The sequence below is a fragment of the Ammospiza caudacuta genome, chromosome 1 (genome assembly GCF_027887145.1).
Source record: "Ammospiza caudacuta isolate bAmmCau1 chromosome 1, bAmmCau1.pri, whole genome shotgun sequence".
In the NCBI taxonomy this organism is placed as follows: Eukaryota; Metazoa; Chordata; class Aves; order Passeriformes; family Passerellidae; genus Ammospiza; species Ammospiza caudacuta.
This window is the reverse complement of record NC_080593.1, coordinates 42,134,238-42,147,928: the sequence shown is the minus strand read 5'-3', so window position 1 is coordinate 42,147,928 and position 13,691 is coordinate 42,134,238. Positions and strand designations below refer to the sequence as shown.

The window sequence follows — 13,691 nt, the reverse complement described above, 5'->3', positions numbered from 1 at the left end:
TATTATGAGAAGGATATATAGGTGGAGTTGTCAAATCCAAAAAATAGTGGAAAGAGAAATAGGTTAATATTTGTTGAGGAGTCAGGGGAAAATACCCTTTGTTGTTGTTATAAGTAGAGAACTGCTACCTTGAGCTGTCTGTATTTGCAAATGGGAAGGATGGAGAATTTTAAGGTGCTGAAACAACCCCATGTAAGAGCAAAGTCATTCAAAATTAAGCAAGTTATTTTATTTGTGAAAGAGAAGTTAGAAACTTCCCTTTTTCAAAATCTAAGCTTTTAATTTTGAAACAAGCTTAGAGTGCTAGTAAGTCAAGCATTTTGCCTCTCCTCTCTTGGGAGAAAGCAAAAAACAGACCTACCAGTAAGACAGAGGATGATGCTATAACTGCATGACTTAGTGGCTGTCCTGTTAAGGGTTAATGTGTTTAATGAGTTTCATCCTGTATGGTTTGGTGTTTTTGTGCTAGCTCCTCCTTGATTTGCTCTCTGTAGAACAACTACACTTCAGCTCTTCTGAAATCTTTTGTCAAGGTCTTTAAAAAAATTTGGCAAACATATAAAAAAAGTTCAGTCATTTCAATAATATATGTAATTTCCTTATGCTTTTTGCCATTGAGTTTATCTGTCACTTTACCATAGGGAGGGGTTCTGCATCTTTGTTCTGGGCATTCAACACCTTAAGCAGTGTGGTTTTGATCGGTGTTTGAGCAGTCAAAGTTCAGCACGTTCTAGTACTTTGAATCCTACACAGAAGTTGCAGTTCCAGATGTCTTCTGCTGTGTCAGGTCTGTAGACCAGCTGCTGGTATCACAACTAGGTAGCAAGTAAAAGCTGGATCAAAAGGCTGCTGTAAATCTGTCTTAGGTCAGCTAGAAAACAGTAAGACTTGGACCAACACCTTGTTTTGGACAAAGGTAGAATAAATCTTAGATTTTATTGAAATTTCTCCTAATCTAGGAAGAATACAACTGACAAAAGCCTGTAAACTTTTGGGCTGGCTGATAGCTGCAAACATTCAGTTAATTTTCCAAATGTTTTCTGAACTCCCTGATCAGTTTATCTTGTGGTCCTGTCTAATCTGTGAATGAGTCCTTTATTAAGGGGGAGGGAAAAATTAAAATGTTTGAAGGTTTCAAAATTTTATTTTTTTATGGAACTAAATCTTGGATTTGTAAGCTGTCATTTCCCCCCTGCCCCCCCCCCCCCCAAAAAAAAAAAAAAAGAGAAGAAAAAAAAGGTAGGAAAATAGTCACTTGGAAATGAAAATAGAACATTTCTGTCACTGTGAAGTATGAGAAAGTCAGGTTTTCAATTTCACACTCTTCTGCAGGATAAGAAAAGGAGAGGAGCAGTTTTCCATACAATTATATTGTTTAGTCTTCCAGGGAGATGGTCATCTTTTTTTCTCCTGGCTGTTCCTTCTGTTTGCCTCCTTGTGCTCTTTCCATGAAGGAGGAATATTGCATTGCCTGGGACTGATTCTGTGGTTCCCTAAAGCTGCATATTGGAGAGGTCTGTGTCCCCTTCTGACAGGTCTTGTTTTCTGCCAAAGGGAATTAAAATTGTCTGTGGCTTTTACTGAAGTTTTGGCCTCTGTTTTAAATGTTGATTATTAAAATGTCATGTTAACCTTCAGCAAGGCATTTGGCTAAATTTGTGAACTGCAACATCATCATCTTCTGTAATTCTAGTCTTTTTTTGCAAAAGTGGTTATTTCATCTCTGAGTTCAGTTCCTTTCTAGCTTTTCAGTGCACTCAACATATATTTTTTAATCAGTCAATTTACAATAATGTAGGAGGGCTGCAGGAAACACACAATACTTGAAAATATAATAATGATAATAAAAACCCCATGAAGTTTATAATACATTTTTACAGTACAGTAGTGTGGACAAATGGAGCTTGAATCTTTGTTTATTATGATGTCTTCAGATAGATTTTTCTGAAATCTTTGGATATCTCAAGTGTAGACCTGTAAATTTTTGCAGCAAGTTTTTTGCAAGGTAAGTGGAAGAGGCTTGTTTTATGCATATATGATTTCCTACAGGCTGCAAAAATGGAGAGAGAAATTTTGAATATATTCTTTTTCTTTTGGCTTTAGGATTTTGAAATCTTGCCAATTTGCTTAAAGAGCAGCCTGCTCAAATACTGCTGTATTTTTGCCTGCTATACAAGCACCCCTTTCATCTTAATCTGGATGGTCCAAACCTAGAAAGAGGTTAACTTTCTGCCTGACAGCTTGTATTCATATTGGATATGAAATAAGTACTCTAAGTTGCTTCCTATGCTGATGTCTGTGAAGTTAAAAATTACTGCATTTTGTAAAAACAGGTCCTTAGTTTGAGAAATGGGTAATGCCTGTTCTTAAACTGTGATGAGATATATATGTAGGAAAGAAGGAGGGACAGTGTCACTTCCTTGGGCGTCTCAGATCACATACAAAAGCAAGAAAATCTGAGCCTAAATCAATAATGGAGAAGGAAGTAGAATTTTCATACTTTTCCTTACAAAGACTTGCAGAAAGTATGAGTCACTATTAAACCTACTGTGAACCTACTATTTTAAGAGACTATTTTCTCTAACATAGTCTTGACATTTTTACAGGCCTTTGGTAGTCTCAAGCCCTTCGTTTTTGTAGGTGAGTATATGGTATGTTTGGATCAGAACATTAACATCCATTTGTGGTAGTTCTTCACATTTAGTCACTATTTCAATCCATAAGAATTTAACAGCTACATAGTGATATTTCCTATGACAGCAGATGTTTTTGGACCTTTACAGGTCATGAGCCAAGCTGAAGGACAGCAGAAGAATCTTGTACAAGCCATTGAATCTCTCCCAAATTCTGGACCTCTTACTGCCTTGGATCAGGACTTGCTACTTTTAAAAGCTACCTCTGCTGCCACCCTGAGCTGCCTTGGAGAATGCCTGAGTCTCCTACAGCAAAGCATGCATCAAGTGGGCCAACAGCATACCAGGACACTGTCATCAGGTGAGCACAGGCTCCCTTGGGTATTGTTTCATGTACTTTGGAGTGTTTTATTATGATATGAAGCAGGAAAAATGAACCATTCTCAGAGAGACAAGTTGGGATGAGCTGCTTGTGAGCTTCTGCAGCCTCAAACACTGTAATTCTTTACCTAAAAAAAAGATGCAAAATGGATTGCAGTCAGAAGAGAGGAGAAAAAGAGGTGGTCTGTCCTGAGTTTTCTCAGAGAAATTGGTCCTGAAGACAGCTACACAAAAAATATGGGGCATGGGGAAAAGGTGTATATAAACCTACATTCTTAATGGCGGTGTGGAACCAGCTTGCTTGTTTTGGTTTGCTCCCCCTCCTTTTTTTTTTTCTTCTTTAATAGATTTCAATCTCAGTACAGATTTGTTTGATAAAAATAATTCTATGCAGTGCTACAGTGAAAATAATATTTATAGTTTTCTACATGGAAAGATGCTGCTGAGGTGGATTTATTTTGGTCTGTGGTTTTCTTTGAGTCTGGAAAGAGTTCTCCATGCTTTAAGAAAAGAAGAAATGTGGCAAGTTTTATGAGCATAAAATGTCAGTGTGATACTACAGTGAGCTCTGCAGGCATGAGCAGAGCTCTCAGTCTCTATGTACCTTAATTTTTCCAGTTCACCCAGTTCTGGATCTGTCCATAATATTGGAAGTTGGACTTGGAGCTGTCTAGAAGGGTGGTTAGCATTTTCCCATGCATAAACTGCATTTCCAAGTCTTAAGAACAAGAGGAAGTGTTGATGTAAGAGAAGCAGCAGCAGCAGAACTCTGGATAAGAGGTTGCTTTTTGTGTTTTCTTTGGGTGCTTCCAAAACAATCCCCCTCAACCTGCCCTTACTTGCAGTAGGTTCACTGCAGGGCAGGACATGGCCTCAAGGCTGCTGAGATGGCACAGAGGGAATGCTATGAATCATTCCCATTGTGAGGAGAACAGAAATGGGAGAGGGTTAGTTGGGAAGCAGGAAAATGGTATGAAAGTGATTCTTGGAAAAAACAATATTAAACCTTTTGACACCTGTCCTATGGTATGTGCTGACTTTCCCATATCCAGAAGCTGATTGGTTTCATAAAGGAGCATGAGTTTTAAAAAATTGCCATTTTCTTGTAGAAAATGCAAACCTCCCTTGCACTTACCTAAGTAGTAATGATAAAGTGCATTAAATTAAATTATTTGATATAACTTTATTTCAGAAAATTATGGTTTGAAACACAGATGAAAAGCATCCTTCGAAGAAAAGTTACTTTCTAGTTGCAAGGTCCCTAAAAGTTGTTTTTCATCCTGATGTGATCTTAGTGAACTGTCAAGAGATAGATGCCTTGAGGTGTGCATGTCCTTGACTCTGTGTCCGCATAATCTTCTGTTAAATCAGTCTTTATTTTGACTTGATAATGGTTTTTGAGGATCTATGGACAGGAAGAGAGAAAAGCAAGCAAAGCATTAGTAATTGTTTAAAAGGAATCACTTTTTTTTTTTTTTTTTAAAGGAAAGTCATGACAATGAAATACTGAATTATAAAATATAATAATTGTTTTATTTGTTCTTCCTAAGACTGTAAACTTGCATGAGAATCCTTTCAGGAATCAAAATTCTGTAGCACTGGTTCAAACCAGCATCTTTGGTGGAACTGTGAGAACTTGAATGCAAGCAGTTAATTCTTCAGTGTGTGGGTGGGTTTATTCTTTGGTATGGAAGTAAAAAAAAAAAAAGAGCTAAGAAGGGAACTAAAAGCTGCTGAAATATTTAGTCTCTTCTCTCTGACTGAAATGATTTTTTTTTTCCCTAGGCCTTATTATGCAACACAGTTGCCTGAAAGAACCTGGCCTACAAGTCTTGATTACTGATTTTCCTACACACTTAATCTTTCCAGTCCTACTTTGATAGACTTAATGTTTGTGCTGAGTCGGTAGAGTTTCAGAGTCATCAAAGCTGCATAAGCTCATACCTATTCAGAATAAAGCCTTTAAGTAATCCCCTAGCAAACTAATTCTGAGAGATGATCTAGTTCATTTTGATTGTGTCCTCCAGGTGAATTCTTTTAATTTTATACCCAGCAGGTACAATAGAAGATGACCTTTTCTATCACTGTCAGGTGAAAATGACTCTGGTTAGTTTAAAAACCATGTGCTCCTGTGGTAGGAATTCTCAAACACCTTGCTTGTGAGATGTCCTGTGCAATTTATTGCTGAATGCTTCCCTCCCAGTGCTGTCTCATTACCTGCTGTGTAGTGTAAAGATGCTAGTGGGCATTGTGGGGCAGAATGCATAGATAGAGACAAGGTAGGAATTTGATAATTTATTTTCTTGATTCTAGCCTACAGTTCATGAAAACAATCCAGTCCAGGCAGGCAACAGTCTTGTGTGAGTGTGAGAAATACTCAATTGCTTAGCTTGGGTAACTTGAACCTACCCCCGAGTTTGCTTTCCTTCAGCATCCAAAGCTTTCACTATTATGCCATAAAGAGAGAGAACTGCCCTAAAAGCAGATACATACCTACTTAATCTATACCTTTTCTTGTGTCCTTGAGGTCTTTATACCTGATTGTGCAAGTTCTGTGACTTCCCTGGAGGTCTTGCAGTCTTACTTCCTCTAAAGCAAAGACTTAAAAGTGGCTGAGAGTTTCTGACCTAGTACTTATGGAGTGGTCTCATGAAGATTATAATGAAATAGTTACTATTTTAAACAGACATTGACATTTATTGTTTTAGACAAGAAAAAAAAGTGTCTTCTCTCTTTTGATGTAAATATTGTTGTTGCTTTGTTTTCCAGTAATTAGAATACAAAGAAATCAGCATTCCCTTTAGTGGAATCTTGTCTAGAATTTAAAATTATCTTGGTTGTGACTTAAAATATTTTTATGGCATCCTTTCTAATGGAATAGGTTAAGGATGACAGGATTTTTCCATTTCATGTTTCTCATGAATTGTCAGTCTAAGACCTCAAGCCTACAAGTAGACATGAAGATTGAACTGAAGTCTTTAATCTTGTCTTGATAGCTAGTCAATGATTTTTTTTATTTCTACTCTGAAGCTTTATGGAAGGGTTTTTGTGATTGTCTTTTTTTGTGAAGTAAATCAACAAGAACAGTCAGTGAAGCAAAATCCTGTGTGTGTTTCTACTTTTAAGTAAAATTAATGCAAAAATAATTTCTAGCTGTCATTATTAAAGGTATGTGCTTTGATCACTGGCTAAATTTTTGTAATTTTTATTTTCTTTAATTGAAAAATATGCCAGAGAAGGGTATTATTAGCTGATAGTGTTGGTTATATGTAGTGTGAATTGAGGATGAGAGATTGTATCTTCACAAGCTTCTTTGTGTTTGGGAATTACTTTTTTTTTTTTTTTTTTTTTTTTTTTTTTGGTAGGATGGTGGAAAATGTCAAGGCCTTTCTTTTTGGCTGGGAATGTCACCACTTAGGTACATCAAAAGTGCTTCTGACAGGCTTGAGTTTATTTGGCGTGCAGACAAGGAGTAGGCACCTTTGAAAATAAAAATGTGCAGAAGGAACTTTTGTCTTCATTTCTAACTTTAGAAGTTCTAGTGTTATCTTTTTCCAGCTCTGTTTCAGCATTTGGCAGAGGAGTACCTCCAGAGCCTGTTGACTGCAGTTGTTAACATTCTTCTCTCCCTGACTGTGAACAGAGCAAACTTGAATGTTTGTTTTAATTTAGCTCTACCAGCGTATGTTGTGTTTTAGATCTGGGGGTTTTTTTTAATTTATTCTGGTGTTTTGGCGGACAGAATCCTCTCCTGTAGTAGCAGCCCACACAGATCAATCCGTTCATTTAATCTGCATTTCACTTTGGCCATTCATTACTGAATAAAGCATCTTCCCAATAGGAATTCCCTCCTATATTTTTCTGTCTCTCCCTTGCCCATTTTTCCAAACTATAGAATGTTTCATTTTTCTTAAGATGTTTTAAAAACAAAAACCAAACTCATCCTTACTATGGATTTTCTGCAGTTCATTTTAATGTGCAAACGCTGCTGATTTTGGGTCCCATGGAAACAAATGGATCAGAGATTATTCTGGAGTTGGGGGCAGGATATAGTTGAGCTTTTTATTCTCTATTGTCTCCTTTTTGGAGAAAATAAATGGATAGGAAGGACAAAATCTAGATGCTTTCAATTTGTTGACGAATGACTGCTAGGAATTCTCTTGCAGCTGATGACAAGAGAGAAAAATGAGTAGAAAAGTAAGTCCTTGTGCTTAAATGCATATGGAGAGGGAAGAGTGAGGAAAGAAAACAGGAGTACAAATTCTTTGTTACCGGTGTACTTTACTAAAGTTGGCTTGGTCAGCCTGTTTTCCCTTAATTGCGACATCCCCAGCCTTGCTTCTGTCAAGAATAACCAGAACACTTTGCTGTTCTGTGTAAAGGCTAATACATTATTCCTTACATGTTCTTCTTTCATTGGAAGATAACATTATTTTCTAGTCTCCACACAACATTGGCAAATGCAATCTCATGTGAAAAGCAGATGTGCAGCTGCCATTTGCTGTTGCTCGTTCAGTGTGCTGTAGGGATTCAGCAGAGAGACCAAGCTGTCGCATCCATCCCTGGCAGGGGAAGGAATCCAAGTCTAATATTGGTTTCTCCTCAAGGCCTTCCACTGCACTGTTAGGGGATATTTGTTGGAGTATATTTACTCCTGAGATATTTAAAATATGTCATGAAAATGTTATAAATAAATGTTAGTTTACAATTGTGCCGGGGAAAAAAGGCAGAGTTTTTGTTTGTAGTCTCCCAGGCAAGACCAGAGGACTTCAAATTAGAAACATTTTTGTTACAGATTTGAAATATGTTAAGCATATTTCATGCATCAATTATCATGCAAAAGTGAGTTTGAAGGTACATCAGGTACCCAGAAAATCAAAACCAACAAAAGAAAATGATCAACATTGCTTAACTAAAAAATCTCCTGTAAACCTGTTTGGAGAGAACTCCCCCCACTCCTGCAGTGTGCACCTGTAGAAGGGAAAGATGTTTCTCCTGAGGGCATTTGTGTGATAACACCTATTGTGCCCTCTAAAATAGATGTTTGTGAACTGCAGCATTGCTGTAGGGAAAGGATAAATTGGTTGTGTCTGGATGCTCTGCTTAGGTACAGATGTTCTCATGTGCCTTGCTGTATTTGTCTGCTGCACATTCATCACAGTGGAAGCTGCTGTTGAGGGGAAGTGGGAAGGAAGCTAATTTTTGGGTATGTTCTAGAAGAATTCCTGTTTTGTGTATACATATACTCTGAAGTTTCAGAGGAATCAGACTTAAGTTTTCACTCCTGGAACTACAGAACCGACACAGTACAAGTAGAAGGGATCTGGCTGATTTTACTAGTTGTGTATTTGGTATGTCCTTTCTTCTTTTTGCATCGTTTACTGCAGAAACAGATGTTTTGTTTTAATTAGTGTAGTGCTTGGCATAGTCTTAAAGCAAGTAGTAAAGTAGTTACGTAGCTGTCAATACTTTTATATAATTTGTGACTGCCTCTCTGGAGAATTCCTTTAGAGTTCTGCAATGTATCAAAATAGATTAGAATTTACCTTTCTGTCAGCTGTCTTTGCCTGTGACTGAGAACAGAGAAAAAAATGTGGCTTAAGAAAACCCAAACCAATGACAGCAGTTTTTTCCTATTCTTATAAGCTCAGAAGATAAACTTTCTAATATTATGTTTAATTTTTATATTTATTTATTTATTTATATATATTTAAAGTGTTTATAAGAACAAGGGTTGAACTAGTGACAGAAATTTTTCAGTCCCATAAAGTGACAAAGATGTGGCAGCTCCATTAGAGTAGATAAAATGATTTACAGATGGCAGCTCAATCTGTGGAGAGTAAATTCCAGTAAAACAACTGGATTAGATATGGCACAGACAACAGCTATACCTGTACGATTTTGTGATAAGAGTAATTTGTAGTAGTGCAGATGCGAACATTTTGGGTGTACGAAAAACTGAAGAAAACTCTGAAAAACTGTCCTGAAAAGTTTTGGAAAACTGATAATATGAGTAAAGTAGGAGCCATATTGTTGTGGCCTTTCTACATAGAGATTGTATTCTAGTCTGAGCTGATTTTAAGATAATTTCTGATGAGTTCTCTTATCAGAGATTGTTTTTGCCTGAAACATGAGCTGCTGTATTAGATACATGGCAAGTCTCTTGGGATGATGTGAGAATACTGATATCTCAGAGTAAGATTTGTAGATTCAAGGTCATCACAGGTTCCCTAATGGCATTTTGAAAGGTGGGAATTTTTTTTCAATTTCTTCAGAGAGATACTCTTTATTTGTTTAGATTCCTGTTCTGTGTGACTTAGTATTTTTCCCTGCATATTTCTCTTTGGCAAAGTACTCTTATTCCAGATGCACAGTTTAACGAAACAATTTTTCTTATATGCAAAAGTGTTGAGGAAATTAATGTGCTTTAATATCTTTTGGACTGTAACTCTTGGCATCCTGTTGGTGTTGGCTTGGTCATAATGTATTTTTAAGATCTGTTTAAAATTTGATTAGGCAGACAAGATTTGTTCTTTTTTGAGGGTAGCATTGCCCTTGATACAGGAGAGAAAACATGCTTGCCTAGTTCTAACAGTTTCTATTTCTCTTAGAGACTGTAAAATGTGCAGAGAAGTACAAAGGTCTTTTTACAATGTGTTTGCACTGAAGAGGAAAACTAGTATAGTTCTTTCAAAAAGATGTTTGTGATGATGAAGTAACTGTTCACATTTTAAAATTTCCCCTGAAGTGAGGTACTTCTTCATGTGGGAGTTTTTTATTGTGCTTAATTACATAAACTAGATTTAAAAAAATCAAAAATTACTGTTTACAGTGAAGGCCAAATAGATTGTTTGTGCAGGGAGAAAATGGATAGCCCAAGGAAATGATGGGATGACATATTTTTAAAGATTGGCATAAATGTAGGTTCAATTTTTTTTTAGTGTCTCTGTAATAGGAAAATAGCAACAGCAATCCATTTTTCAGCTTCTTTGACAGAGAGAAACAGAAAACTCGATCAAGATGTGTTATTGCAAAATAATCAAGACTGAGAAATAATTTGACAGCAGAGCCATGGAAATGTTCTTCCTTTGGCAAGAGGAATTTTGTGTAATTGTATGAAATACATATTTAAAAAAAAAAACTGGATTTTTTTTTCCTGTTTGTTACTCAGATATTTGAAAATCATTGTTTTTAAGCTACTTGCTTATGCTTTCCTGACAGTTTCTTCAGCAAAAGATGGCGCCACAAAAGCACCGTAAGCAAAGTAGATCTGAACTCCTGCCATGTCTTCATAACTTAGTGCTGTTTTAGATGAGAGGAATGTTCTGAAACTGTTTTGTCTCTAGCATTTGGTAAGAGCTCAGTTAGCTATGGGATTTGTGGCCCATTTTTTAATAATGGAAGTGCTGCTGTAACACTATGCAGCATAGCCTCTCCAGATCTAAGCATTTACTTCACTTAGGAGGCAATCTCTGGTAACCCTGGTCATGTGGAGAGGAGAAAGTGCATGTTCTTTAATGTACTTTGTGTTGCTGTGCATCACCTTAAAAATTTGTCAGTGCTGAGAGGAAATCCTCCCTGTGGCACTAATTGTATACTCATATATAAATTATGGTAATGAGTGAAGAGCTGTGATTTTCTTATCCATATCTCTATGTTTTACAGCAGTATGTAATTAATGGCTGCAATTTTAAGTCCTGTGCTGAGGGCTAGTAATTTGACTGTTGAGACTAAGTTTTAGAGCACTTAGGGAGGAAAATCTGTGCACTTGTCTTAGCTGATTGTACTTTATGTCATGGCATCCTTAAATACAGACCCATCCAGGCAATCAAGTGCCCCCAGAAATAAAGGTTGTTCTGATGCCAAGTTTCGTTTGTTTCATATTTAATGTGTATCTTTCTAATGAGACCTCTTTTAAACTGTGGTCTTGGTACCAGTAAAGCATTTTAGAAGAAACTTTTAGTAGTACAGGCAGAAATAAAAAAAGGCTGCTAGGTTTGAAACTTTGATTTCAGGCAGAAGAAATGGAGGGTTTAGTTGGATAACTTCATAGCTATGAAAATAATGGGTAGAGGATTCTTGCCTAATTTCCAAGGTATGCCAGAGAGAATCATACATTCAGGTGCTAGGGCTAACATTCATTGACTTAAAAAAAATATCACAGATAGATTTGCCTCTAAGATGCTTACTCTGGTTATTTAGGGTGTTTCTTGCTTCCAAAGGCAGGGATATCATTTGAGATACTGCATAAGCTAGTTCAGAAAGTACATGATCATTTTTTACTGAAATAAAGCTGTACATGGAAGCAGAGAAGAGCTACAACTCATTTAGATCAGTAGAATGGTGAGGTGAATGGAGGAAATCTGTAATCTTTCTTTTGTAAGCTGATACCTATTTTCTGCTTCAGATGGTATCCTGGGATGGCCTGGCCCCAAGTCACACTCCACAGAGGAACTGAAAAACGGTGCCCTCAGCTCCTTATCATCTGCTAGTGCCAACATTACCTGGGCAAGTACCATAGTACCATCTGCAGCCCAGGATGCGCAGGCACTACAGCCAAACGCTGAGGTAAGAGTGCTTGGTCTCTGCAGAGACCTCTGCTGGTTAGATGCAAACCATGTGTGATGGTGGATACTTTCATTGATAAATAATTGTATTTTGTCTGGATAATGTGCTCTTTGAAGTTACTTGTGAAAATGCTAAGTTTCATGCAACAGTGCACTCCAAAAACTTGAAAAATTTGTTGATGATATTGTTCTGTGCTTTTACTTCTCTGAGGTGCTCAGGTCAGCAGACTTTGGCAAGTGTACAATGTCTTTCCTAATCTTAAAAGCAATCAACAGATTGTCAATACATATTTCTGTCCTCTGATGCAAATAAAAGCTATTTATTTATTTTTTGTTCTGGCTTGAGATAGACAGGAGACACTACTTGCTTGCTACTTGCTCTTCCATGTTGCTGTTTCCTCTTGGGCATCTCTTGAGTATAGCCGACTGTTCTTTGATTTGAAAAATGATGTCATTTCCTGATCCCTTTTCCTGTTAAGTGATTATGGGCAGAACTTGTCCACATCATCCTGCATCAGCCAGCTGATTTGTGCTTTTGTGGCATTTGCTTGGTGAAGGGCAGTTCTGAAGCATCCACTCTTTGAGGAGACTCACAGCTGCATATCAGACATATCATGCACTGAAAATCTCTCATCATGACAAACTTCTGCAGCTTCTGCTGTCTGCTTCAGTAACCAGTCCTGCCCACAAGGAAAACACTTCACTCTGAGACCCTAGAGATTGTAGGGCACCTGGAGCACGTGAGACTTGGAGAACTGGAACAAAGATTTTGAAAGAACTGAAGAAACTAGTGAATGCTCTGGGCAATTGGAATGGCTTAAATTAAATGACATCACTTTAAACAAAATTTGTAATGGCTGGAGACATCAATAAAGCTGTTTTTCCTGTTCTTTTGTAGTGTGTTGAATTGAATGTGGTTCAAAAAAGAATTCACAGATAAACCAGGTTTTTTTTTAACAGGTCCTCTGTCCTTAGAAAGGAATTTTGAATTCTGTTACAACTAGTGTCCATTTACCGAAATGTTGAAATTACCTGTAATTACTTTTTATTAGGAAGTTGTGTAATTTCTTTTTTCAGGTAAGTCAAGTGTACTTTTTACAGTGTGTTTTTAAGACAAGAGGCTATTTAAGAGTGTTGTTTTGGGAGTTACTACTTACTTGAACCACTGAAATCTATTTCATTAGGATTTTTTTAGTTTTTGTAGGTATTCTTTTTTATTCTTGATCATCCACTAAAGCCAAATGCGATGTGGAAGCGTGAGCTTTGCAGCAAGAACATAAAGAGCAGCAGCTAATTTTACTTACATTGAGATATCATTTTGCAGTTGAGTTGAGACATTTATGACCTGTTTAAATTACAATATTTTTTTAGGAGTCCAGTCCCTTCCTGTTCATTTGCTGACGAGAGACACTGAGTTGTGTGTGTGGCTTGACATGCTGCTTTGCTTGTGGAACTCATGATTTATTGAGAAGGGAGTACCCTTAAAGAGGGGAATAGAAACAAGTTAAGTGTAGCACTGTTTCTAGTGCAGAATCCTCAGTGCTTTGTGGGCAATCTTCCTGAAGGCAGCAACCTGCATTTGGAGGCCCTGAGGCATTAGCCATTAAAAAAGAAGAAAAAGAGGTGGGAGCAGAAAGAGTAAGATTTTTAAGTTACAAAAAGGTCAGCTCAAGATGGTGTTTTTGGTAGAAACAGTAAGTAGAAGTTTGTGGATTGGTGGAGCAACAAGAAGCAGATGGAATCAGGCATGCAATTTTTGTTATGTAGTAGTACAGTTTAATGAGCAGGAATTTGGTTTTGCTCCGAGGAAGTGGCTTAAAGCAGGATTCATTCCTGGAAGTTCCTTGGAAACCTGCATCTTCTCTTACACAGTCTGTGTGTGTGATGCTGAGATTGATACTGCTGGCTGTGAATTTGAAGGTTTTTTTAAAAATGTAGCTGATATACTTTTCAGTTTCGATCATTTTGATGAATTTTTTTCTGAGAAACTTAGCAGTTACTCTGGTAAGAATGCTATCTGAGCCAGGTAGTCACCCAGGAGATGATGTCTGACCTGCCCAAAGTTACAAATATGTTTGATTTGCCAGTTTAAAAGTTCTGTGTGCAAGAT

At 37.2% G+C, this 13,691-nt stretch overlaps 1 protein-coding gene across 1 annotated transcript in view; it reads left to right on the top strand.

Moving 5' to 3' along the window:
• Positions 1-13,691, top strand: part of OSBPL10 (oxysterol binding protein like 10) — a 112,501-nt gene that overhangs the window by 60,708 nt on the left and 38,102 nt on the right. The window contains exons 5-6 of the mRNA XM_058804610.1: positions 2,784-2,994; positions 11,422-11,582. Coding sequence (XP_058660593.1) covers positions 2,784-2,994; positions 11,422-11,582 — 372 coding nt within the window. The remainder of the gene's footprint in view (positions 1-2,783; positions 2,995-11,421; positions 11,583-13,691) is intronic.